This window comes from Carassius auratus, unplaced genomic scaffold (genome assembly GCF_003368295.1).
Source record: "Carassius auratus strain Wakin unplaced genomic scaffold, ASM336829v1 scaf_tig00215416, whole genome shotgun sequence".
In the NCBI taxonomy this organism is placed as follows: Eukaryota; Metazoa; Chordata; class Actinopteri; order Cypriniformes; family Cyprinidae; genus Carassius; species Carassius auratus.
In genome coordinates, this window is record NW_020528079.1 from 1,312,848 (window position 1) to 1,339,412 (window position 26,565).

The following is a 26,565-nucleotide window of genomic DNA, read 5'->3' on the forward strand; positions in this document are numbered from 1 at the left end:
ACTATGCGAAGTACTATGGAACTGTAATGTGATCAGGAGAGTTGCCTGGAACTATGTTTTCCGTGCATTTCCCTGAAAATAATTGCACACCTCAGAACATTTGTCAGCCAATCAGATTTGAGCATTCGACTGCCCTGTAGTATAAATTCATATAAATGCAGAATCCAAATGAATCGCGATTTGTTTGGCACCTCAGCCGATTTGTATAGTCACACAATTGTTTGAATCATTTCTATAGCACATTTAAAAACAACATGAGTTGTATATTGTTTTTTTCAACAGTAATATTGTTGCAATATTTATGTAATATTTTTATTTAAAAAAAAAATATATATATATTTTGTAGTAATATTAAATGTCAAAAAAAAATTGTGTGGAATGTCTGTAAAAACAACCACTTTTTTTTCCAAGTTTTTCTGAATCGTCAACCCTTCAAATTATGGTTCACGCATCAAAAAAGTTTCAGATTTTAAAAATATAACCATTCAAATCATCTGAAAATTCCTGTATTTCTTACATGGTTTTCTTATCACAATAAAAGTATAGCAAAAAATTACAGTATCAGTTCTTCAAAATACTAGATTTTTTTTCTGCAAAATAAGCCATACTGCATGATGTCCATATTATAAAAAAGGAGAGGGTCAGTGTGCCTCTTTATTTACCCATTTCAGGTGTTTTAAGATGTTCTGCCAGTGTGCACACTGAGTGGAGTGATCAAAATAAATTCTGTGGTCTGGGAGCCACTGGAAAATGAATGTTTTGACTCTCCACTCTGTTCTTTAAACCACTTTCACATTTAATCTAAACCTCAGTGTTCAGGCTGGTTGTCACAAGGGAACAGATTTTTATCTTTTTGTGTAAAGTTTGTTCTGTGTTGCTCCCATCTTCATCCCCCACCCAGAAACACACCTCCTGTTGTGCAGCGCTGCTCACATTCCCATCACTTCATTCCTCACTTCTGTTTGATCTCTTGCACACATTTTGTTGTATTTTGCCCTGATTGTTACTTTTTCACTTTTTCTCGCTCTGCTTCACGGTCTCTCAGTCTCAATTGGAGGTCACGGTTTGGGTAAGCGCTTTGAATAATGCTCTAGTCTTGTTATTTTGTACTGCATGCAGAATTGCACGGTGTCCGATTCTAAAGGCCTTACAATTTGCCATCCTATCCACTACTATTGCTAAGACATAATTCATACTGTAGATAAGCTTGTGTTTCTGCCATTTCAAAATGACTGCAGTACAACAGCAAAGTAGTTGATGACTGCAGGTGACTAACGACTAACTTTACAGGTCTTTAATATGCCTGTATGGTGGAATGTACATGTATGATATTATTTCATTATTTCTTTTTTCTCAGCTTTCGTACATTTTCTTTTTGTATTAGTGATCACATTATTAAATGGACAACTCTGGAAATTGAGGTAGCAGACAAAAAGGATAGTGGATCTATCATTTTGAAGTCGCTGAAGAGGAACAGTTGCCTAGATCAGTGTTTTCTCAACCTTTTTTGACTCTGAGTCCCCCAAACCGCAAAGGCGAAGATATTTTTGGTATTTTTAATGTAAAGATGACAACAGCTATTTAGTGTCAAGATTTATATTAAAACAATTTTTTTTTTTGAGCGAATCAGAAATTAATGTTCAATAAGAGCATATCAATAATATTTGATTTTAAACATGATTCTTTATTTATTAATCAAAGTCTTCCTGTGATCTCCTTGGAAATTTGCTGAGGTCCTCATCTCTCTGGTTGAGAATCATTGGTCTAGATGAGAAGCAGACCTTTTTTAAATGATTGATCCTAAATCTCTAAAGCTGTTGCCTTGACGCTCCAGACATTTAGCATCTAGTGCATGGTGGAATGTAACTTTGGAGAGATGGGTACTAAACTACCTAATAACAAAACATCTGCCTGCACGTTACCGGTTACTAAACCTTTCTCTGTATTCTGTAGGAGCTGGAGTTGGTCCAACTATTCAGATCGGAGAGCAGACGGTCATCACTGTGGATGCAAAGGCGGCTGGGAAGGGCAAGGTGACATGCACAGTGTGCACTCCGGATGGAGGCGAGGTGGATGTGGACGTTGTTGAAAACGAGGATGGAACGTTTGACATCTTCTACACAGCACCCCAGCCTGGCAAATACATCATCTGTGTACGCTTCGGTGGAGAGCTCATCCCCAACAGCCCCTTCCAAGTCACGGTACATATATGCCACACACATCCTGTGTTCATATGGAGCACTGTTTATTCATTTCAAATGTTGAACTCTCACAGACAAGCCTTTCCAGTGGTATAGTGTGTTAAATATACCCTGTGAGCCTTTAGTGCAAAACTGTCATTGTAATGTGAATGCATCCACATTCAATTTAAAGGATTAGTTCACCCAAAATTGAAATCGTAATCCTCATGTTGTTCCAAAGCCATATGATTTTCTTTCCTCTAGGGTAGCAGTTCTTGATCTTTAGACTCAAAGGCCACTCATTGTCCAATAACAAAAATTCAAAGCCCCCCCCATATTTTCTCTCGTATTTCCGACAAATTTATTTTGTGATTTCTATAAGATTCAAGATGTGTCTGTGTGTTTCTTAAAAAAATAGATTAAGTTTGAAAGACAAGGCTTTTTCAGGCCAACAAAGTAAACTTCTAGCCTAGATGTTTTTCATGTTATGCAACATGTTTATAGCATGTTGCTAGCATGTTTTAATACTTCTCCTACCATGTTTTAGCATAATAAGAGATTTTACATTTATGTTTGAATGTTTACATTTGAATTTTGTCAGTTGGAGTTTGAACAGTCTGTCAGTGTAGATCTATGAGATTTGAGAGATTCTTGATCGCCGATTTAAGGAAAACTGTAAGTCTGTCAGCATACAATATGAAGTCAGGGTCCTCAACACTGTTGCATTCGCACACAGTTTAAATATTTACAGGAGTGAGGACTATTCTGTAACCTATCTTACTACCATGCTGTTTTTTGTGTGTTTGTTTAGCATTATATATATTTATATCTTAAATATTTATAATTTACAGTTGAATCACTGTGCAGAGGTAGATATCAGACATCATTTAGTAACATTTCAGCCAATTCCTAACACAAAAACTGGTTCTGGAAAAACATAAGGGTGAGCAGCTTTGAACCAGAGGTGGTTGTTATTCAAGGGATTTCATCTTTGATTCTGTTGCCCTGTCTCAGGCTTTGGAAGGTGACTCTCCTGACCAACTAATGCAGCAGACCCAGAACCTGCAGTACGCCTACGCGCCCAACATGGGCCAGCCATGGGTACTGACACACCCCTCCTTCCTCCCCGTCTCCATTTCCTGCTCTGCTACTGACAAGTCCCCAATCGGTCCTATGTCCTTCCCTTCTTCACCCTCCTGTTTTTCTCTTCCTCCAGGTGTAGGGGTTATTTCACCTCATTTTCAATGATTCTGCCTTCATGTGGACTCTTGAATACATTTTCTTTGAAACATAAAATGACAGCCATTTTGGAAAGCATAAATGTGTTGAATCTACATTTGAACAAAATGGCTGGTTGTTGTCGAGCTTACGCCTGTGTTTGACACTGTCATTGTCTTTTGTGTGGGCATTAGATGTTTTTGTGCGTGGTACATCATCGTTGGTCACGTCATCACTTGTCTGCTTGGCTTTGTCTCCACCCCTTCTCCAGATTGGTCAATCATTGACTGATCCTGTGGTGTCTCATTAGTGTCATTCTCTCTCACAGTGTTGGTGGCTGCGTCAACATCCTCATCATCCTCATCTCCATTATCATTGTTTTGTTTTTTTATTAAGGGAACTGTCGTCATGTCTGCTGTTTGTGCACTTCATCTCCATTTTTGTTATATATACAAAATGTTTGTTTTCTTGACATCAGAATCAATATAGACTACCGATAAAAGGTTTGGGGTCACTAAGATTTTTTTTTTTTTGTATCATGGTTCCATAAAACATTAAGCAACTAAAACATCTTAACATTTAATAATAATATAAAATATTTAATAATAATATAAAATGTTTCTTGATCACCAAATCAGCATATCAGAATGATTTCTGAAGGACCATGTGACACAGAAGACAGAAAAACATAAAAAAATGTATCAGCCCCAAACTTTTTAACAGTAGTATATGTGGACATCAGCCATAATTTTAAATTATCAGGATGATAGTTGAATATTATTCTTTGTCTGCCACTGATCATTTATTTTGAGTAGACTCATGACCTAGTAAATGAAATGTAAAGTGCAATTAAAGGTAATAATGAACAAACTAAGCAATTAGTAAATTCGGATAACTTGATGTTAACCTCAGAAACAAACCCGTTAGTTCTAGATCTTCAGGTTCTGATGTCTGTCTGAGTTCAGTGTCCCTCTCCTGGTTGGGTTTGATCTGATTCCCCTCTCCTTCCTCACAGGCTACAGACAGACAGTTGGGCATGAACGGACTGGACGTAGCTGGACTGAGACCCTTCGACTTGGTGATTCCTTTCACCATCCAGAAAGGAGAAATTACAGGTATTCTACTCTACAAATCAATCAAATAGAAATGGCCTGATTTCTACAAGAAGATTCTTATGTGTACCCGATGCCTTAAAGGTGATGTAAGAATGCCTTCTGGAAAAGTGGCCAAGCCTGATATTACAGATAACAAGGACGGAACAGTCACAGTGAAATACGCCCCAACTGAGGCTGGCCTGCATGAGATGGACATCAAATATGACGGAATACACATCCCAGGTAAAAGAGCCGTTCTAGCCATACTAACAAGTTAACAATAATTAAATGCTTTAAAAGTTGTTTTTGGTTTAATCAACATATTTGGTCTGAATTAATTTTTTTTTTTAAATGGTTCAATTCTGAATTCCTCCTCTTGTCTCTTAGGAAGTCCACTGCAGTTCTACGTGGATTATGTCAACAGTGGTCATGTGACTGCCTATGGTCCTGGTCTAATTCATGGCATGGTTAATAAGCCTGCAGTCTTCACTGTTAACACCAAGGATGCTGGAGAGGGTACATATTGACTAATTCAGCTTTTTAATTTGTTGTTTTTGATTTTATTGATCCTATTTATGTATTTTCTTAATTTATTTATTGCTTAAGCCATTAATTAAGAGTAGTAAGTAATGCCGCTGGCTTATAACAGATGACCTTAAATCAATTTGAATGGCCCAAAATGAAAAGCTGATTACAATATTTGTCGTGTGTTCATTAGGTGGTCTGTCTCTGGCCATCGAGGGTCCGTCAAAGGCAGACATCAGCTGCACTGATAATCAGGACGGTACCTGCACAGTCTCTTACCTCCCTGTTCTTCCTGGTGACTACAACATCATTGTCAAGTACAATGACAAGCACATTCCCGGAAGCCCTTTCATGGCCAAGATCACAGGTGCTTTAAGAGCTGCTTTGATATTTAGATGAGGGGGGAAAAAGTCAGTTTATGTGCATTGTTTGAAGTGATGTCATCAACTCCGTGTTTGTCCACAGGCGATGACTCGATGCGCATGTCTCATCTGAAGGTGGGCTCAGCTGCTGACATCCCTCTAGACATCGGCGAGCTGGACCTCAGCCAGCTGAGCGCGTCTCTTACCACCCCCTCTGGCCGGGAGGAGCAGTGTCTGCTCAAGATACTCAGGAATGGGCATGTGGGTAAGTGTTACAATGGAAGTGAAAGTAAGTGGAATAAAATGTGTGAAGTCTGCAGTTGTTCTAATCTGATCTATTTCTGGTGTCTTCTGTCAAGGTATCTCCTTTGTGCCCAAGGAAATTGGAGAGCATCTTGTTAACATTAAGAAAAATGGACGTCATATTCCTAATAGCCCAATCTCCGTCATGATCAAACAATCAGAGATTGGTGATGCCAGCCGCGTGCGTGTCACTGGTCAAGGCCTGAGTGAAGCCCGTACCTTTGAGCCTGCAGAATTTGTCATTGACACCAGAGATGCAGGTAATTAACATGTTCAAAAGCAAAAAAAAATTGGATTCATCGTAATATTATATATTTTTTGTATTTATTTAATGTATTTATTTGTAGTTTGTTTTTTTATTCAATTGTTTATATTTATTTTAAGGATATGGAGGACTCAGTTTGTCTATTGAGGGACCCAGTAAAGTAGATATCAACACTGAAGACCAGGAAGATGGCACCTGCAAAGTCACATATTGCCCCACAGAACCAGGAAATTACATAATTAACATCAGATTTGCAGACCAGCATGTTCCAGGTATTTATTAGCAGTGCTGTACTTTCAGAACAGCAGTTTAAGTTGGTCAGTTATTGATCTATGATTAAATTGACCGTTAAACTTCACCCGTTATGCCCTTCCAACAGGAAGTGCTTTTACCGTCAAAGTGACAGGAGAGGGTCGCATGAAAGAGAGCATCACCCGCAAAAGAAGAGCTGCATCTGTCGCCAATGTTGGCAGCCAGTGCGACCTCAGCCTGAAGATCCCCGGTAAGACTTGTGGGAAAAATATTAACCTAATCATTATTAACAATCCCCTTCTTTTAATGCACCACCTTCTGTTGATCCACAGAGATTAGCATCGCAGACATGACCGCTCAGGTGACCAGCCCATCTGGCAAAGTACACAAGGCAGAGATCATGGAGGGAGAAAACAACACGTACTGCATTCGCTTCGTGCCCACGGAGATGGGTGTGCACACGGTCAGTGTGAAGTATCAGGGTCAACATGTCCCTGGATCCCCCTTCCAGTTCACTGTGGGTCCACTTGGAGAGGGAGGCGCCCATAAGGTCCGTGCTGGAGGCCCAGGATTAGAAAGAGCAGAAGCAGGTGTACCAGGTATGAGATGGCATGAACAACTTGAACCAAATGCTAAATCTGCGTTGTGATCTTTCACCTTCAAGTAGAAATCCAAGTTGCATGGAATACGATTGAAAATGATGGATTTCACCCACAGAAATTCCCAGAACAATGATAAATGTGATCTCCCCTCAATGCTTCATGCTTTCTCTGTGTGCAGCTGAGTTCAGCATTTGGACCCGTGAAGCAGGAGCTGGTGGTCTGTCCATTGCGGTCGAGGGACCCAGCAAGGCAGAGATTGCTTTTGAAGACCGCAAGGATGGATCCAGCGGTGTCTCCTACATTGTCCAGGAGCCTGGTGAGGCTTTTCTTCTGGACTCTTCCTATATATATATATAACACATTTACACTTCAGGAAGTTTGTTCATTGTTATGGAAAGTTATAAGTATTTAAGCTGACTGGCCTCAATCCGTTTCAGGTGATTATGAAGTATCTATCAGATTCAATGATGAGCACATCCCTGACAGTCCATTTGTGGTGCCTGTGGCCTCGCCATCCGATGACGCTCGCCGTCTCACTGTTGCCAGTCTTCAGGTGAGGCTTCGAGAAAGACAGACATTTGTCCACCCAAAAAAAGCCTCTAAGTCAACCCTTGGCACAGCAGCCACAGTAACAGTGAAAACATTACTTCACATTAAGCAAATCAAACTTAGCTTCATGTCATGGTACTGCCACAGGTACAGGAAAGGAGAGGTAAAAGTCATACACCACCACATACTCTCACATAAATGCCTTGGGTAGCTGCATAATGGGTACATCATTTCCTTTTTTCATTACTGATGAATTAAGTAAAATGTTGCATACACCAATCACACCAAAAAGTCCACGGTTATCGGTTGCTGCTGTGTTAATGGGCTGTGCTGGGGTTTCTGGGATACTGAAGGACTGTTTGTATTTCTCGTGCCTTGTCCTAAAGGCTCCCAACAGCCCTACCACCAACATGGATGGAAATGATAGGCTAAAGGGTTAAAGAGGGCAAAAGAGGCTCATTTGTCTTTGTTCTTTGACTTTAAACTATTTCCTTTTGTGAATTGCTGAGGGTGGAGGGCTTTCATTTCTAGGTCTCTCAAAGCCTCTCTCTTTAACCCTGTTAGCCTGAAGGTAAGAGATGTAGAGAGTCATATTAGGCGAGGGACTGTCGCATGTTTGTGGTGTCAGATTATTACATCGTTTTTGATCCTTGGTTGAGTGTGGCAGTGTCGTGTTAATGCAGGAGTCCGGATTAAAGGTGAACCAGCCGGCCTCTTTTGCTGTGAGCCTAAATGGGGCGAAGGGAGTCATCGATGCCAAAGTTCACAGCCCATCTGGAGCGCTTGAGGAATGTTGTGTTACAGAGATCGATGAAGGTAATGATAACTTGATTTGATTGTGTATGCCACACTTCAGCATTTACATATTTTTGGAAATGAAGCATCCAGGATAAAGATGAAGAGCTTAAAAAAAATACTTAAATGATATAACTTTGATTACCTCAAGGCTACCATATTTAATGTTGGTGCCCAAATTAGCAAAAGTAGTTGTAATTTATCTTCAACTGCTGTCCTCTTGCCGTCTTTCCTCACAGATAAGTATGCTGTGAGGTTCATCCCCAGGGAGAATGGCCTGTACCTGATAGATGTGAAATTCAATGGTTCTCACATCCCTGGAAGCCCCTTCAAGATCAGAGTTGGTGAAACTGGCCAGGCTGGAGACCCAGGAATGGTGTCTGCTTATGGAGCTGGTCTAGAAGGAGGCACCACTGGTACAAAGAGCTTTAGCTATCATGTATAGTGTGATCTTTTATAGTTGTTAGTGTGTGCAACTGACTATACACCTCTACCTTCTCAGGATCTCCGTGTGAGTTCATTGTGAACACCAGCTCAGCTGGCCCAGGTGCTTTGGCAGTGACCATCGATGGACCTTCCAAGGTGAAGATGGACTGTCAGGAATGCCCAGAGGGCTACAAGGTCACCTACACACCTATGGCACCTGGAAACTACCTAATTTCTATCAAATATGGTGGACCATACCATATTGTTGGCAGCCCATTCAAAGCTAAAATTACAGGTAAGAAAAAATGCTTAAGATTTAGTTTTATAATAATAACTTGTAACAATTACAAACCATGTTTTATCTTACAATGTTTTCATTTTTAAGTGTTATTTTTTTGGGCCTCATTTGTCAACTTAAATGTTTTATCATGGTATTTAATTGGTGGTGGGCAGAAATGTTATTGTGCATAATTTCAAATGTGTCCTTTTGCAGGTACCCGATTGGTCAATAGCCACAGCATGCATGAGACTTCATCAGTACTGGTTGACCCTGTGACCCGCAGCGTGACGACCAGCCAGCAGGCAGCGCCAGGCCGGGGCAGCTCCGACGCCAGCCGTGTAGTTGCCAAGGGTCTGGGACTCAACAAGGGCTTCATAGGACAGAAGAACACTTTCAGTGTGGACTGTAGTAAAGCAGGTACGGACAAGAGATGGATGTCTTTGAACCTTAAACCAAACTATTAAACATTGCTATCCATATCAAATGTTCATGTTCAATGCACACGTTTGACTCTGTATTTCCATCTGTCCACTCAGGGAGGAACATGCTCTTGGTTGGAGTGGATGGGCCCAAAGTGCCCTGCGAAGAGATCTTGGTGAAACACTTGGGTAACCGTCTCTATAATGTGTCCTACCAGCTGAAGGAGAAAGGAGAGTACATCCTGGTGGTGAAATGGGGCGATGAGCACATTCCCGGGAGCCCGTATCACATCACTGTCTAATGGCTCTCCACCAAAACCTCCAACACCATCTTAGGCTCCTCCCAACATCAAATACATGAACACTGAAAACTTGCTTGTCCTCCTTCCTTTTTATGATCCTCTTATCCAGTATTTTCCTGCACCACTATTTAGCTTTCAAGTAAGAGGGGCATTTAAAAGAAGCACCTTGTCACTGTATGCCAGTCAGTTTTGGATCCTGTTACATTTGCTGCATTCTGCAATCTTTTAAATCCGAGGCTTTTGCTTTTGCTCCGTGTTTGGTCTGTAACTGATCCTGTCCTTTACACAGAGTAGCTGCTACTGTGTTTTGCCTGGTTTAGGAGACTGCTGTTCAAGTCATAATTGTACAGAGTAACCAATGCTAGTAGCACAAGAAATATAGATGTGATTCAGCCACTTCTTTAACAAACTTGTTTTCATTTAACTTACCATAAGGTGAAGTGGAGCTTAACCATAGACTGTCACATAGACTGAATTAACACTGGTGCCAAAGCTCTGCGGGTCTGACCTTCTGAGTGTTTGAATATTTTTCAATCTACAGAGCTGCATGTTACTTCCGTTTGACCATGAAGACATTCTTGAAAATGTCACTTCAGTGCCATTTAAGACTGGGATTGTGTGCCAAGTGATTTAGAAACCAAAGGGAAGTTGCATAGCAGAATAAAGATGATGACCATGTCATGTGGCTGAAGGTGTAACGAAAGGGAGATTTTTGATGCATACTGCTTTAGTTGTTGTTGGTTATATAAAACACTTGTAAATCGTAACGATTGGCAAAAATGTCACTTTGCGCTCACTTTGTCAGCTCTTTAGCCCTTTGTGCTCCAATGTCAATGTATAATCAGTATTCCAGAATTTAACAAAAAAAAAAAGTCTAAAAAAAGTAAAGTTTTGATTTACAGTATTTTGATACACAATAAAGTGGTCTTAACTATTTTTCTGTCAGTCAATGTGTAGATGTTTTCATTTTCTCGTATTCCACCCCCAGTTTGAAGTAAAATGTATTAATTTTTGAGAACATCCAAGATTACCTTAAAGTCACCATGAAATCAAAATTGGCAATTGTTTTATGAAATATTGCAGTGTTTATTACAAATCATTAAGCCATGCACATTTATGTATTTATTCTTATTCCGGTTTTCTTTTAATTAAAAAAAAATTAACTAAATTAAATAATACCAAGTTCAAGAAGCTATTTCACCCAGATACAAGCCACAGTTGGCAAGAAAAGATTACAGATTCAGTTTGTCAACATAAAAATAAACCAATAATACTATGAAAAGACCCCTACCATTAGAAAACATGGCTTGATGAACACTGGCACAAAAAGTAAAACTACTACTGTATTTGCTTAGTTACTGCTTCATCAAATCAGTTCTGGCTGCTAAATAAAGCTTTTGAGTAACTAAATCAGGTTGACGCCTGAGGCTGGCATGCAGCGGAGTCCAGATACTGTAGTCTTCACAAGCAGCTGTACTCTGTCCATATAAGGAAGAGCCCAGTGTCATGACTACTGTTTCCAGGGCCCTGGATCTGTTTTACTTCAGGCCCCTGTTGTGTTTACATTTACTTTGATTTATATAAATGTGGTGATTTGACTGATTTTTTTCCACACCAAAAGAGATTTACATCGTTATCACTGCTTAGGCGATTTAAGGAAAGAGCTGCCCTTCAGAGAGGAGTAACAGTCAATCCTGTTATCGCTGTCTGTCCACGGCAACGCGAAAACAAATACAAACAGTTGGGGTTTTTCCTTCTATTTTCAAAAAGTCCTGGACTAGTTGTAATGTCGCCCTTCAGCGGCAGACAAGTGCAGTGCTTGAAAAAAGATGGTTCTGTCATCGGGGTTTAGATTTATCCGGGGTTTGGGTTCGAGCCCCGGCACATTGACTCTGGGGCTCGACAGTAACAACTTACAAGTAAGTTATACAAAATGAAAAGTTTTTATATTTAAAATACAGTTAGTAATGCAACATCAGTCAACATTTTCACCATTACGACTGTTTAATAGTTCAATAAACCGTTCAATAAACAAAGGACAATAATATTAGGTCACTTACATTTTATGCGGAACCACAGGCTTTGTTTTGTTTTTTTCAGTGTAAATTATTTAATTTGATAACGAAGAGATAACAATAATCGCACTATTATAATTAAGTATATAAATTAAATGTGAGAATTAGAAATGAAAGATAATGTATTAATGAGGTTAGGGGGGGAATGCCTTAAAGGTAAAAAAAATGCCCTTGGATTAAACATAAGAAAACACAGATTTATATGTTACAGTTGATGGAAAAATGATAAGAATATAGTTTAAGACTAAATTAAATTTTGCTATATATATATATATATATATATATATATATATATGTATATATATTTTGGATTCATTGCACACCAACTGAAATATTTCAGGTCTTTTATTGTTTTAATACTGATGATTTTGGCATACAGCTCATGAAAACCCCAAATTCCTATCTCAAAAAATTAGCATATCCATGTAGCAGCACACTGGAAGTGAAGATTATTTAACATTTACACATTTTTAATCTAGTATTTTAAATATTTGTATTTTTTTTATCTCATGCATCACATCACAACACAGTCCATCTGTATAGTATGTTCATAGTACACCTACCTGTATATCATGCTTATAGTATTTAAAATCGGTAGATTATGTCCATAATACCTATCTGTATAGTTATTGTACATATTATAGACCTTGTATATTCTGTACTTACTGCTTATTGCACTTCTGGTTAGATGCTAACTTCATTTCGTTGCCTTGTACCTTACATGTGCAGTGACAATAAAGTTGAATCTAATCTAATCTAATCTAAAACAGCATACAAAGTAAATATTTGCCAAATAATATTTATATGTTGTAGGATTCATCCATTACAGTGACAGTTACAAAAGTTTGAGGTGGGTAAGATTTTTGAATGTTTTTATGTATCTTAAAAATAAATTATGCATTTAGCAGACGCTTTTATCCAAAGCGACTTACAGTGCATTCGAGCTAATATTTTATACCTATATATCTTATGATCACCGAGACAGTATTTATTTGATCAAATGTACTGTAAAAATAATATTGTGAAATTTTGTTACGGTTGTAATTTTTTAATATTATATTATCTAATAAAAGGTAATTTATTACTATAATGGCAGAGCTGAATTTTCAGTCTTCAGTGTCGCGTGATCCTGAGCGCTGCAGGCGTGAGGAAGTGATGTGCGTCTCCTCCTTCAGCGCGACACGCCCAGATCAGGAAAGCGCCTTTTAACGTCCTGGGATCGGTTCAGGTAATTCAATTATGACAACATTTTATTTTTAAATATAAGAACAGTATATGTATAGGCGAGAAAAAACAGGAAACTATTGTTACTGCTCACCCTTCTGTCCCAAGTCAAGCTAAACGCGGTGTTAAAGTGGAGTCAGTGGTTGCGTGTGCTAGCTCGATGCCAAGAAATCAGTTCCTCTCACCTTTTGTTCTCCTGAAAAACGCTTTTGGTCTCCTTTTCTCCCAAGTGTTTTTGCTTTAATTTGACAGAAGAAGTTCGCTTGATCTTTGCATAGCAAGTGTATTTTGTTCAGTGTACGTTAACGTTACCCCTCCAAGTGTCCAGCTGTTGTAGGCTGCACGTGTGACATTCAGCCCCAGATGTTATTGCAGTCTGACACTCTGTTTATTCTTATACAGTGCTGTTTTTTTTTATCTCTCTATAAGAGATTGGGTTTGTTCTTTCAGACTCACCTTAGAGATAAAATAAGTTTGGTTTTACGTTACGTTTCTCAGTGGGCCTACTAACACTAGTTACCTAACGTTTCATGCTAGAACATTATTATGAGTCATCTCAGTGTGTGTGTGTGTGTGTTTTGGCATCTTAAACATTTACGTAAAACCTGTTGTTGCAGTTATGTCCTCATTAAGTGTAAAATCTGATAAGGAGATCAGTCAGCTGCTGGATGAATATGGCATTAAACATGGACCCATAGTAGGTATGTGATAAAGCCTTTTAATCTTTTAGAATAAGTTGTAACAATTTAAGTTAGTTATATTATAAAAAAAATAAAATAAAAAGTATGTAAAAACGATTTTTTTAATCTAAAACGTTTTAATTTAATATTTTTATGTTATTCGTTAAATTTTAGCACTAGCTCAGGAAAGCATGTTAAAGAGTGTTTGTTTTTGTGTGACTCTGGGTAAAGTTGTGCTGCAAATTTGGTGTCGGTTTTGTTTTTGCAGAATCCACACGGAAGCTCTATGAAAAGAAACTGAATGAAGCCATGGCCAAAAAAGATAAGCCTTCCTCTCCTGACAAGACGTACTACCGGGAAGAACGTAAGGCTTCTCTGAAGAAAAAAGACACATTCTTTGACTTTCCCCATATTTAATGTAGAATTACACTTGTAAAATTTGCTTTTGTTTTCATAGAGGAGGAAGTTGAATACGTGACCTATCATCAGCCCGTGAGTAAAAACTGAACTGAACTTAAAGGATTATATCATCAGACATGTAGTCTATTAATAAGACATTTTTCATATTCACCAGCCACAATTGACCAGACACGAAGGATTTGGTGATGTGTAAGAACCATATTTTATTTTCCTGAATATATTTTTTCTTAAAAAGCCTTACTGTGCCCTTCCACAATTTAAGGTCTTGAATCAGAGCAGAAAGTCTTACATATAAAGTCATAGTATGAAATTTTGCATGTGTTGTTACTCAGTATTTTTATTTCCCAGTACAAATAACTAAATCAGGATACATGAATATTAAGTGAGTTTATGCTTAAAACAAGAACAAAAACAGTATGTTTCAAAAGGGTATGAAAACTTTTTCCATATTCAAAAAATGTACAGGAATTGATTGGAAGTTGTATTTCCACATGACTCAGAAAATAAAACCCTGATATTAAGCAATAATCTGAGATCACAATCATAATGTCTGTTAAAATGTCTTGAGATCACAAATATTCCTCTGATATGCTTACAGTAATTGTATATGTGTGATCTCTTCCCAGCACAAGGAGGTCGAAGGTCACCGATGCAGATTTTGCCGACGAGTGAGATTCATTGATTCCCTTTTATATCTCATTTTTTTAGCTTTAAAGCGTTTTTTCAACTACATTTAAGTGGATATCTGCTTTCCCTCCGCAGCATACGCAGGTCAAATCTGACTGATTACAGAGATGACGACAAAGGCTATACCAACGAGTGAGTTTTTATTTTAATAATATTATTAAAAATTATCTTATTTTTGTCTTCTCTTGCAACATGTTACTACAATTTGGCTTTAATCCTGTAGTATAATAACCTCATTTGAAAATAATTGAAATGTTCTTCATGTCTATTTTGAAGGCCCGTGATCAGCCCAGCTCGCTCGTCCTATCAGAGCTCTTCTCGGCCAGGCCCTTCAGTCTCCACATCCATGCAGCGTGGTCCGTCCAGTCCAGAGACCAGCCGATCCGGAGGGGTGCTGAGCTGGCTTCGTGTTTTGGTGTTTCTTATCATTGCTGCGTTTCTTTATTACGTGTACACATGTATGGAGCCTGCAGAGGAGACCCCCTTTAAAAGTGTTAAGTAGAGGAATGGAGAGGTTTTAAATATGTTCATCAGCCCCAACCTAAACTGATTCTGTACAAGCACCACCATAAATATAGCCTAAGAGTTTAAGAAATAATATTCTGTATGAGTACAGATAGTGAAGTTTAGTACCAGTTGTCATACAATCATGAACTTGTGGATAATGCGTAAAGTTTTATTCAAATACGTGCATTTTTTAAGTCTAACAGGTACAGATGTGGAAAAGAATAGAAAAGATAGTTGGGGCATTTAAGTCTTTAATGTAATGTATGTAAGATCCTTTTGCTGTGTATTTAGGGCTTGTGTTCATGGGACATTCAGTGGAGCACTGTTTGCTAAACCATTTCAGTTCGCTCTTAATAAATTCCAGGTGCTGTATTTAAAACTCAAGAGTTATGACTAATGACGTACACAAGGGTGTGCTAGTTTGTGAATAATAGTTACAGCTAAAGGCCATTGTTAGGCACAGCGCAACAACCCTTTCAGCCAAGACTATTCACAATATAACAAGCTTTCATTAACTCACTACTATTAGTGAAAATTATTAAGGATTAAATTGTATAAAAATGTTTTTTTTTTTTTTTTACAGATTCATTCATTCATTACTATCCTGCTGCTTGTCCCTGACATGTTGACACTACCAAAATGCCTTTTTGTGTTATGTATATAAAGTATTGAACTTTCTTTTTGACAACCAAAAACTATATGAATATCATGGTTATTAAAATTGTACTTTGATAATGACAACTAAGTGCATACAAAGGTTTATACCAAAGCTTTTCTCATTTTTTGCTAATTAAACAAACATTTTTCAAACACTTCTTGAATTCCAAAAATGTTTGCTTAAAAAAAAATACTTTTTCTTTTTTTTTTTTATAAAATAAAAAGCCAGTTGGTTTGAAATGTTATCTAATAAAGTGCCATTTTAAGCTTTTTTTTTCCACTGTGTTTATCGACTTGATTAAATCCTTTGACCAAGTTTTCAGCAGAACTGTTTCCACACGTGTAAAGGCTTCTGGTACGATTTAAAGACTCTAGGAGAGGGTCAGCAAATGTGTGTTAATATTACATTGCAGACTCAGATGGCAGAAAAAAAAGTTTATTAAGACTTATTACAGTGAGAAAAACTTTCTGCAGTATCATTTGCTGCTTCTGAAACAGAACAGATGTACAGTACAGTATTATAATTAATGTACTGTAAAGAATAAAGTTTAGATGTCCAGACTTAAATACTATTTAAATTATAAAGACAAGAGAAAAAAAAAAAAAGAGAGAGCCTCTGCTCACCCTCCAGACTCCAATACCGTGATGATGATGTTGATGAGAACAGTAAAGAACACTAAAACAGTGGCCATATTATTCATTGTGTTAAGCCTCGGCTGTAACTTAACATCATTCAGGTCATACTTCACTGAAGGGAACAACGGAAAACACATTGTTACATTATGAAATTACACCAGAGAAAAAAAGAATCCTTCCATAAGTGTAAACTAACCAATGAAGATGAGCAGGAGGCCCACAGTGACCTGCAGTGAGATGGACAGTGAGATCAGAGCGATGAGAGGAGCGTAGAAGCGGTGCTGTGCTCCTGAATGCAGCACTGTCTTCAGCTGAGAGGAGTTCACCATCAGAAGAGCCACATCCAACATGCTCTGCGCTGCACTCTTCTTAGTAGCGTAATGATTCATGTTGAAGGGACGATGTGTGTTCCCTGCCCCAGGAGCCTGACAGGGAGTGAATATAATACTCATTGGCCTGTCCATTCAAGAATATGTAACTAAGAAACCGATTATTAGGTATCAGTGGAAGTTGACTAGAACAACTCATGAAAACACTTAAGAAAAACGTATAGAAATGTTCCAATCTGTGGCACGCTGGGGCTAAAAGATCTCTATCCCTCAAGTAATTCAGGTTCTTTCTGCAGGACAGAATCACTGAAAGCTTAAGCAAAGATAAAACTTCACACAGCACTGCTTGTACACACAACTGAAGGATCTTTTCAACAGAGGTATGAGCATCACTTAAGTGCTACTGCTCGGATGAGTGTCTCGTGGATAGTGTGCTTGCATGTAACATCCAGATATTTAACACATGGAGTCATTTTAAATGTATACTATAACTCTGCAAGATATAATCTGTGCTGTAAAATGCTTTTGTAAAACTGCAGCATATTCAAACACACAAAGCACACATCTGTCACTCACCTCTAATTGTTGATTGAGGGCTTGATTCTCCATCGACTTCAGGTTTTGTTCAGCAAAAGAAATGGTTACAGGAAGCTCACAAACATAACAGCTCAGCCTGAGAAATGTTTTTCACTCAAATTCCTGGCTTTCTCCAAAAGATGTGCTTTTAAACATTGAAAGAAAGACCCTCCCATTAGTGTCACCAATGTGTGAACGGACAATAACTTTACTTCTAAAGTCTGATGAAGAGCCTGCATGCTCGAAACCTTTTTTTTTTTTAAATACATTTTTGATACTTTTGGATCTTTGTTGTTGCTGACTTTACATTTAAATAATTTTTCAACTTGTTTCTTAGTCGAACACCCAGTTGAGATCGATGTGAGTGCTTTTGCCTGCTCTTTGTCTTCCAAAGTTACACAAATTTAAATTATCTATATATAAAAAAAAACACTGTTTCTATAAGGTCAGTTTTTATTTAAAAAACAAAAAAACATTACATATGACTGGAAATCAAACACTGGCAGTTAAAGATACACTTGTGTGTGCTACTACACACTAATAACAGGCTTTTGTAAAGAAAGAGGATTAAGAGTATTATACTTGAAGGCAATTTTATAAGTGGAATGTCTATTGATCGATATCTCGGAGTTCACAAACAGCATTTTGTTATTCATATCTAGTATAAATCTTAACAGTGCATGGCATAGTGGTGTTATAAATCACAAAGCGCTATGGGAACAGTCCTGGTCATGTAAATAAGTGGTCTGATTGGCTACATTTTACACCTCATGCCTTTTACCAATTAAAACTCAAGAAGGTTGTAGATTTCTGCTTAGTCCTTGAGGTTATGATTGGTGAAGGGAGAGAAAAGACACATATCTGTTCTTTAGCTCCTCTAATCGTTCGGCTGAAAAGAAACAAAAAAAACACGTTATTTAATATATAAGTTGGTGTAAGAATTTTTGCTAAAAACCAAGACATCCAAGAAAACACTCACGCAGCGTGTGCTTCTCTCCTTTAGACCAGTACCGCTTGTCTGTCTGCAGCTGTTGCACTGTTTGTGTGAGAGACAACGAGGTTTCGGACAGCTGCTTTAGAGCCTCCAGCTCCTGAAAGGTAAATGAAGATTATAGAATACATTTGTATTTGAATATGCAAAATTGATGTCTTGAGAGTATTCAGCCATGTTAATATCAAAACACTCCTCGTCTTATTTTCTTGAATCGCATCGATGGTCTGAAATTTCATCCCTTTCGATTTGATGTTTCTCCAAAAACCTCTGCATGAGGCGTGACGCATGGGCGGGTGAACTGTCGTGATGAAGCTGCTAATCATCAGTCACCCATAGCTGTGGCTGTTTTCGTTGCATTGCATTGTATGGTTTTACTCAATAGAAAAAGTATTGGATAGCCTGATGGTGAAGTCACCTTGGGTGGCCTGAGGGTGAGAAACTTTTAACAAATTTTCATTTTTGGGTGAACTATCCCTTATAGGTATATGGATCTCATGACCCAGGCAGATATGATACGCATCTCGATGCAAAGCCAACATGATATATTAAAGATACATATGAAGCAGCTACCAAAGTGATATGATGCGTTTCACCCGTTATGATGCAGTGCGATGCGATTTGATGCAATGGAAAAAATATGATAACTTCTAATGCCTCAAGGCCTGTTTCATAAGGCTTATTTGAGTAAGTCTGACTCATTGGCAAATTATTTGGTTCCATAAAGCAAATTTAACTCAGGCCTAGATTTATTTTTTGTTTCTAGCCATGCATCTCTTCTCTCTGGTTTTATTACAGCTGTAACTTTTATAGTTTGCAGAACAGATAGCAGAACATTAGAACATTACAATCTAAAATTAAAAAGCATTAAAATAACTAAATTAATAACTAGTCACTGAATTAAAAATGAAAACAAATAATAAAGAAAATGACTATATTTTAACTGCTATAAGAAAAACTCATTTAAGCTTAATTGGTACAGTAGCCTACTAGATTACATTTGATTTACCTATTACAATAGTCCCTTTACAGTTACTGCTATCATAAAAATACACTCATATGTAGGTTTAAAATTCTAGAATCTTTTTTTTTTTTTACCAAAATGTATATTGTACTCAGAATTATTGCTCTTCTATTCGATTGCGCACTCTCTGTTTAGCACGCGTGTGCGCTGTAGTGCTCGTTCACTCGAGACACTCGCCCGTTGTGTGAGGACAACACAACATCTCAAACAGTGTAGATACATTCACTGTTTGTCTTGGTGGATCGATTTTATCAATGATCGACATTAAGGGCTGCTAAAGAATAAGCGTGCACAAATTAGTGAGACTGTGTGAATTTAATTTGTCATTTATGGAACTGCTTTAGCCCCGAATTTATTGGTTAGGTTAGTTCAAGTCAGGTTTTGGACTTTAATCAGTTTTTCCTTGGGTCTCCGTGGTGTTGGGATGCGTCATATTCACGCAGCAGCAGTGATGAGAGAGCGCACTTGAGAAACAGTTTAGGGAGGAGAAATCAATCTACATATTAAATATTTGTCACAGATTATTGGTCACTTTCTAAACAATAAAAGTACAGCGCATCCACTAGTAATTACACATTAACAATTTTTTTTTTTTTTTTTACCAATGCAAATATGTTAGAAACTATGCATCGCGATACAAATGCAAACTTGTATTCAATGCACACTTTTTAAATCTATGCATCACATTGTTAAATTTCTAAGCAAATCAGGGAGTCTTCCCATCTCTAATCCCTTTAAATGACTCCAGAAAAATTATGTAGATGCTTTACCGTATTACAGGCATGCAGGAGCTGATGTACAGACTGAAAAACACTAGCACCAGAGTTGAGGGCCGGAGGGGCTCTCTGGCAGTACGCCTTAAAGTCTGTGTTGTAGATGTGTCCGAAAGCCGTCATGAGCTGAGACATGTCTGAGATGGCCACTTTCAGCGCACAGGGGGAAAGCACAGCTGCAGAACCTGACGGATGTGACTGCAGGAACTCACACTGAGGAACAGAGAGGATCACGTTATTATGGAAACCAAACACCTCATATCAGATGTGAGAAATGGCACAAGATGGTCCCACCTCTTTGTGGAGCTCGTCTAATGCGCTCTGGGTAGACTTCAGCAGCGCCATGGCCTCCGTCAGGCTTTCTTCTCCACGACTTCCTAGTCGCGAATGTTGATCACTCCTTCAATGCCAGTAAAAAACAACCGTGTTAAAGACAACAGTTTGAAGAAAGAAAAAAAAACTTGTACATGTGTGCATAACAGTCACACAGACCTGTCTGTGAATTCGCTGGGTTTACTGTGGTTTCCGTTCGTTTTTTTGTGTTGAGTTGACTGTGTGCGTATTAGATGTTCACGGATATGCGCAGGCCACGGATTGCAGACTGGATTCAGGAGCATATCCAGGTCAGATAAGTGGTCCTGAGACATCAGCTCTCCAAGAAGATCATCGTTCTTTACGCTGTCATCACCCGAGCATGAGTTCTGCCTACATCCATCAAAACAAACAACAAAGAAACAAGACCGCTTTAAATTATTGTAGGCCTGACTCAAGGTTGGTGTAAAATCAGTATTACAAAAACCTGCACAAGTCAGATACCTAGAGTCTGCTTGAATCACCATTAGAATCTGCTCCAGAAACCGCAGTTGCCTCAAAGGTGGTGCACGGCCCTGAAAATATAACAGAATGCTTGTTGTACATGTACTGTATAAAATGTTTAATTCAATTACGTTTTCAGCAGTGTTGCAGTAATCTCTATTCTGCTCCTTACATTAAATGCACCAGACTGTATAAAAATCAACATTGTAGAACTTCATACCTTAATTAAATCCTGGTCATTAGCTTTACATAACATCATTTCATAACCAAACCGTGTGAGTTCTGTGAGCGAGAGAGAAAGCACAACAAAACAATGAACAAGTATCAAACAATAAACACAAGAAAATAACAAAACAGAGCAGACCATGCTTCTGTGGGACCTTTTCTTTGCAAATAAATAATCAGAGTAACAACTATATTTATGAAAAAAATGAAACAACATACTTATTCTGACCAACATTTGTGATCCTTATATATTGTCCTTCAATGTCATCTAATGATTCTTGCCTGACAAGATTATTTTTGGTATACAGTTAAGAACCTCTTTTTGTCTTTGACCCATACAAAGGATTACCTTGAACTAAATCCTCATTCTGAGTTGATTTCAGTGTGGAAAACTTCTCCTTTAGGGATGGACAAATGCTTTGTAAACACAAACAGAGCAAGACGTTTTAGTACACAGATTTGCTAACTACACATCTGGCATCATTCTAATCATGTTTTTAAGTCTATCATGCATCAGACCTGGCGCAAATCCACTTGAGGATATCAGTCCTGTGTAATGAAGGAGAGCAGAGGAGCTCCTGCACACTGTCCGGCTCCCGCAGGTACAGCCCGTCCACCAGAGGACAGCCCAGACTCTGAGCAGACAACACAGCAGGTCAAACAGCCCAGCTAACCTTAGTAACTGTGTTACTGACAACATTTAAACTCGCTAAACAGAGTTCATACACAGCACACACTGAGCTTGATAAGAGAAACGATAAATAAACCAGTCCTAAAATGTAGACAACAGATAATAGCTTAAAATATCTGTCATTTTATTTGAACACACAGTTGTTAGCTCCAAAACTAGCAGCTAGTGGCTCATTAGAGACAAAACACTACCACAGACTCAGAACAGCTGCTATTAAGTTATCAGAAATGTGTCTATATGAATGTGTCGTTTTCTGAGTATGGTGTGTCTATAACGATGTGTAAACTACCTGAAGGCTGTTGTAAACTCGCATAGACAGCAGCTGCTCTGTTGAATTCCCCGCCATGTTGTTATTCCTGTGAGTCTGACTCTGTGCGTCACTGTTGTTCAGCGTCTGCGTCACAGCGACCCCCAGCGGCCACGCGCACATTACAACTGTGATTACAGGATAGAACCATAGGGATAGAACCTTCTTTTACTGTCTATGGATAGAACCACTGATCGAGAACATAAGCAAGCGGCAAACTCCCGCGTTCTCTCGTGAAGCCCATACGTAAGTGACTTAAACCCATAGACCCCCATATTAAAACGCCCAACTTTAGAGCAGAAAAAAAAAGTTTACAGCCTGGTTAAAAAAAATATTTTGGTCTGTATAGCTAATTTTGCTCTTCATGACAACTGTGAGGGGGGTGATTTTTTTTTTTTTATAGATTTTTTTATTAATATTCCTATGAAATATTAGATATTATTATGAAAATCTTGCCAATTATTACTCCCATTATTACACTTCTTTTTTCATTACATGTTGCTTCAAGAACACATTCATATGCAAATTAGATACAGTGTATAGATACATTAATGGGAAAACCTTTTAATACTTCGTAAAGCAAAATTGTATATCAAACCATTCTGTTATATCTTTCATAACGTAGTTGAGAATCAATAATAATGATACATTGGTATTAATAAAAAAAATACAAAATAATAATAAAAAAAGATTTAAAAACGAAAACTGGTGAAAAAAGAATCCCACTGTTTTTGCCTTTACGTGTCTATTCATATCTTTTTATTTTTTTCTGGTGTCCTCTATAGAGGACAAAGCATAACATATGAATAAATATAATTTTTTCACAAAGTTATTTTTCCTTTTTTTCCCTTATGTTCTAGACAATGTAAAGACATGAAATGACAATGTAATGACTTTTTTTTCTGGTGGTCAAGACAGAGGAAACAAATCAAATGTCAAATGTAGTGAAACAGCATGATTAAATTATTCAAAATATTCCTGGACAAAAATAAGTTTAATTTCAGTGAGGAGGTTTTCAGTAGTATTGCTTTAAAGATGCAATGTCAGAAGAAGAAAAAAATCACAAACATAAACATACTATAATCTCCATTGAGTTCCTCAAATAAAAAGTTGTCCTTAATGCCTGCTGTCTTTCACATAAACTGAAAAAATCTGCCCAGAAATTTCATGTAAAATAAAGAGTAAAGAAAGAGTTATTACATTGAGTAACGGAGACCTCAATCAGAAGAAAAAATATGTTTGTTATGATTGTTCTCAAACATTTCTATGCAAATTGAGCTGAACATCAAAATGATCATAAGTCTTGATGATTAAGTGTCAGGGGTCTCCTGTCCTTGTTTGTATTGTGTTTTAGCTCTGTCTTTGTTTTGCTCTGGTCATCCTGCCTCCTTGTTACCAGTTACCACGCACCCTTGTTCAGTCCTCATTTTACTGAGTGTTGTCACCTGTGCAATAGATGTTTATTACAATATTTTGTAAAACTGACACACTAGGCTGGCTAATCAATAAACCTGTAAATAAAACACATTAGCAACAGAATATAAAACATTGTTATCACTTTAAGATACAAAACACAATGTCCTTTTCTTTATTCTTAGCCGTAAAATAGTAACATTGTCCCAAACTAATGCTGTTTTTTCAGCAAGCAAAAAAAAAAAAAAAAACACACTCCAAAGAATAAGAAGAAAAGTGTCTTCTTACTTGACAATTTACATTTTTATATATATATATATATATATATATATATAAGATTAAGTATATTTTGTTTTTCTGTAAATGGATTTATTTTTTAAAAAAAATTTACCAATTAAAAATCCAAATAAAACTTTTTCGCCAAAGTAAAGAAAATTATTTTTCAGTATTCTCATTAAAAAATACAAAAAAGTATTTCCACAACAATTAGAGTAATGGCAGTGCCAGCATATATATGTACTATAGTTTCTGGGCGCTGTTTACAAAAACAACAGTTTGTATCCATATCTTTTTTGTATTTCTTTAAGAATATTAACAGGATAAGTTTTAACAAGATATAAACAATGGAAAAATCGAAAAGAAATGTATTTTATCTTATTAATAATTAAGTATATATTTAGAATCATCTGTAAGGATGAAAGAACCTGAGATACTTTAATCTTTTTGATTTGATCCTGAGAAACAGACAATACAAACATACACAGGCATCTTTGAGACACCCCACAGAGTGGAGGTGCAGGAGACCTCCTTCCCTTCTGGCCATTTGTTTCATTTTAAATCCCTTCACCCATTTTTCCTTCTACTCAGTCTGCTCAAAATGATTACATGAAAATGTCAATGTAATTGAACTAACAGTCATGTCTGGTATCATTTGAAATGTCTCAGTGCAACTGGTACAATGGTCTCAATCTTACAAATGTAGATTAAAATATTATTCAGATCCTAAGAGTTAAAAGATATTTTGCCTACTGTAATAGGAGTACCCCTTCCCAGGGTCCTCCATGTAAATTACCCGCTGTTCCCATTGAGTTGTAAAATCACCGAGGCTTGGGACCTGTCTCCATCTCGAGGGATGTTTGTCTTGGTCTGAGGTATTTAAACAATTGCAGCAAAAGGATCAGGACGATTTCTGTAGCCAGAAAGTAGATTATGTTGAATCCTTGTTAGTGACATGAGCACCCGAATGAACGAATTGATATAAAATAAAGAGTTTAATCAAAATGCATTCCAACCTAAATTTTAGGTCATAAAATGGAGTCAGATTAAATAATAAAATGGAGTCAGATTTGAGTTTAACCTAAATTGAATAACTCTATGCGCTGAAAGACCGAACACGCAGGAAACCTTCATCCAGCACCGGATTGGGCCGATTGCCTGGAGCTTACACATCCAAACTTTCCTCCAGGTTATATCAGAAACAAAAGCATTCCAATAAACTGTAACATTTGGAATTGACACAAATGCATTAAGAAATAACAAACATATTGATCTGTTAGAAGAAGTGACTGAAAAGCAATGTTTCCCCCGAAACGGTGTAAGAAGGTAAGGCAGAAGGATAGAGGATATTTTGAGACAGTCTAATAACTCCTGATGCTGTGGCATCAAAAACAGGGTTATGGGAATTTTTCAATAGTTTATCGGCCATTGTTATTGAACAATTTATTTACAAATAAAATATTTGCTCAAACCAGCATTGAAAGAAAAGATATTGGAGTTTATACAGAATATCTTGATTATTCCAGATAAAATATGAGGAAAAAGGTTGTGCTTATAAAACAGAACCCAAGTGGGAAGGACCTGGAAGAGAAATTACATAATTTAGCTGGTAATTTTTCAACATTATAATTACAAAATAAAAAATTAAATCCACCAAATATGAAGAAAATGTCACGTGGAATACAGTTCCAGAGTTTGGGTTTTTGAGAAAGTGTTTGGCCCAATTGATTTTTAGAGGATTATAAAACACACAAAACATATTGAGACATACTGAGGTGAGATCATAGGTATTTAAAACCACATATTTCTTTATATAATGTACGCCATTTTTCCATATGAAATTAAGTAACATTTTGTCAGTATTTTTGAGTGTTCTTATCAAGTCGCTATAATTTGTTCAGGGACTGCATTATGTCATAAGATGTCGACAAGTCACGTTTTCTCATTTAATTACAGGATTTTACTTCACTGTTGTTAAATTTAAGTTTTGTTAATTTCTATGGCATTGAATAGTAAATATTGTAAATTCTTATTAAGTAGATCTACATAAAGGGCAGCAAGATGTTAACCTTTGTCTCCCATTGGTGTCATTTATTTCATTTATGACCCTGACAGTAAATAGCACGTTAAAAAAAAACTGTAGTTCGTGGCTTTACATGTAAGTCAGATGTTCTCTTCCGTTCTCTTCAGTTCCTGGCCAAAATATCCTGCAATGAGGACACAAATGAAACTAAGCACAACAGCAGTTCTTCTTCAAAATCAGGACTGTGTTTGCTCTTTGTCAACAATTGGAGACTGGCACTGGAACAATGCTCAGAATATAAAGTTTGATCTAGTTATCTAATGCAAGTGTTGGGACACCTTGTCACTCAAATGATAACCAGAATTTCTTAATCTTTCCAATAAAGGGAAGATGTGTTTTGGCAGTTTGTAAAGCAATGTCACCAGGCTAAAGAAATAATCACAGGCACACAATGAAACACAACCACAGACACTGGCCAAAGTTATTATTGTAGAATACTTTGATTAGATTTTTTTTTTTTATACAGACAAAAAGTGTTGACTTATTTTCCCATTAAATTCTTAGATTTCCATACAGTTTAGTCTACAGTATACAGCTGTGTTCTTTCATCATATATAGATTTTTCTCTTAAGTAACAGGCAGGTAATAATTAATATATTTAAT

The 26,565-nt window shown here is 37.3% G+C and overlaps 4 protein-coding genes across 4 annotated transcripts in view; 2 read left to right on the top strand and 2 right to left on the bottom strand.

Annotated features, from left to right (window-relative positions):
* Positions 1–10,517, top strand: part of LOC113094715 (filamin-A-like) — a 50,498-nt gene extending 39,981 nt beyond the window's left edge. Inside the window, exons 29-47 of the mRNA XM_026260333.1 lie at positions 1,046–1,069; positions 1,954–2,201; positions 3,195–3,281; positions 4,414–4,513; positions 4,595–4,735; positions 4,880–5,008; positions 5,211–5,384; positions 5,483–5,644; positions 5,739–5,942; positions 6,067–6,219; positions 6,327–6,449; positions 6,532–6,798; positions 6,980–7,117; positions 7,239–7,354; positions 8,034–8,166; positions 8,385–8,561; positions 8,648–8,866; positions 9,065–9,268; positions 9,388–10,517. Coding sequence (XP_026116118.1) covers positions 1,046–1,069; positions 1,954–2,201; positions 3,195–3,281; positions 4,414–4,513; positions 4,595–4,735; positions 4,880–5,008; positions 5,211–5,384; positions 5,483–5,644; positions 5,739–5,942; positions 6,067–6,219; positions 6,327–6,449; positions 6,532–6,798; positions 6,980–7,117; positions 7,239–7,354; positions 8,034–8,166; positions 8,385–8,561; positions 8,648–8,866; positions 9,065–9,268; positions 9,388–9,572 — 2,984 coding nt within the window. The 3' untranslated portion in view covers positions 9,573–10,517. The remainder of the gene's footprint in view (positions 1–1,045; positions 1,070–1,953; positions 2,202–3,194; positions 3,282–4,413; positions 4,514–4,594; positions 4,736–4,879; positions 5,009–5,210; positions 5,385–5,482; positions 5,645–5,738; positions 5,943–6,066; positions 6,220–6,326; positions 6,450–6,531; positions 6,799–6,979; positions 7,118–7,238; positions 7,355–8,033; positions 8,167–8,384; positions 8,562–8,647; positions 8,867–9,064; positions 9,269–9,387) is intronic.
* Positions 10,518–12,743: 2,226 nt separating this feature from the next.
* On the top strand, positions 12,744–16,024 carry LOC113094677 (emerin-like). The gene is made up of 8 exons (XM_026260266.1): positions 12,744–12,875; positions 13,489–13,572; positions 13,820–13,915; positions 14,009–14,043; positions 14,126–14,160; positions 14,598–14,639; positions 14,734–14,790; positions 14,935–16,024. The coding sequence occupies exons 2-8, from the start codon at positions 13,491–13,493 to the stop codon at positions 15,158–15,160; spliced, it is 573 nt and encodes a 190-aa protein (XP_026116051.1). The 5' UTR covers positions 12,744–12,875; positions 13,489–13,490; the 3' UTR covers positions 15,161–16,024.
* On the bottom strand, positions 15,672–17,656 carry LOC113094678 (ninjurin-1-like). The gene is made up of 3 exons (XM_026260267.1): positions 17,364–17,656; positions 16,655–16,883; positions 15,672–16,570 (listed from the first exon to the last, which is right to left on the bottom strand). Exons 1-3 carry the CDS (start codon positions 17,394–17,396, stop codon positions 16,443–16,445), a joined length of 390 nt encoding a protein of 129 aa, XP_026116052.1. The 5' UTR covers positions 17,397–17,656; the 3' UTR covers positions 15,672–16,442.
* Positions 17,657–17,798: 142 nt separating this feature from the next.
* Positions 17,799–22,283, bottom strand: LOC113094676 (HAUS augmin-like complex subunit 7). Its single transcript, XM_026260265.1, has 10 exons — positions 22,173–22,283; positions 21,712–21,827; positions 21,542–21,609; positions 21,188–21,249; positions 20,968–21,038; positions 20,644–20,856; positions 20,446–20,551; positions 20,149–20,364; positions 18,343–18,454; positions 17,799–18,252 (listed from the first exon to the last, which is right to left on the bottom strand). The coding sequence occupies exons 1-10, from the start codon at positions 22,227–22,229 to the stop codon at positions 18,191–18,193; spliced, it is 1,083 nt and encodes a 360-aa protein (XP_026116050.1). The 5' UTR covers positions 22,230–22,283; the 3' UTR covers positions 17,799–18,190.
* Positions 22,284–26,565: the final 4,282 nt, after the last annotated feature.

Bases quoted from the DNA above. Each gene is read 5' to 3' on its own strand.
- LOC113094677 (XM_026260266.1), top strand. From the start codon at position 13,491: ATGTCCTCATTAAGTGTAAAATCTGATAAGGAGATCAGTCAGCTGCTG. The intron at 14,640-14,733 runs GTGAGATTCATT...TTCCCTCCGCAG, and splicing joins GATGCAGATTTTGCCGACGA to CATACGCAGGTCAAATCTGA. The intron at 14,791-14,934 runs GTGAGTTTTTAT...TCTATTTTGAAG, and splicing joins GACAAAGGCTATACCAACGA to GCCCGTGATCAGCCCAGCTC.
- LOC113094678 (XM_026260267.1), bottom strand. From the start codon at position 17,396: ATGGAGAATCAAGCCCTCAATCAACAATTAGAG. The intron at 16,884-17,363 runs GTGAGTGACAGA...ACTCCCTGTCAG, and splicing joins CCCTCAATCAACAATTAGAG to GCTCCTGGGGCAGGGAACAC. The intron at 16,571-16,654 runs GTTAGTTTACAC...TGTTCCCTTCAG, and splicing joins CCTCCTGCTCATCTTCATTG to TGAAGTATGACCTGAATGAT.
- LOC113094676 (XM_026260265.1), bottom strand. From the start codon at position 22,229: ATGGCGGGGAATTCAACAGAGCAGCTGCTGTCTATGCGAGTTTACAAC. The intron at 21,828-22,172 runs GTAGTTTACACA...TTGTCTGCTCAG, and splicing joins GAGTTTACAACAGCCTTCAG to AGTCTGGGCTGTCCTCTGGT. The intron at 20,552-20,643 runs GTCTGTGTGACT...CTGGCATTGAAG, and splicing joins CCCAGCGAATTCACAGACAG to GAGTGATCAACATTCGCGAC.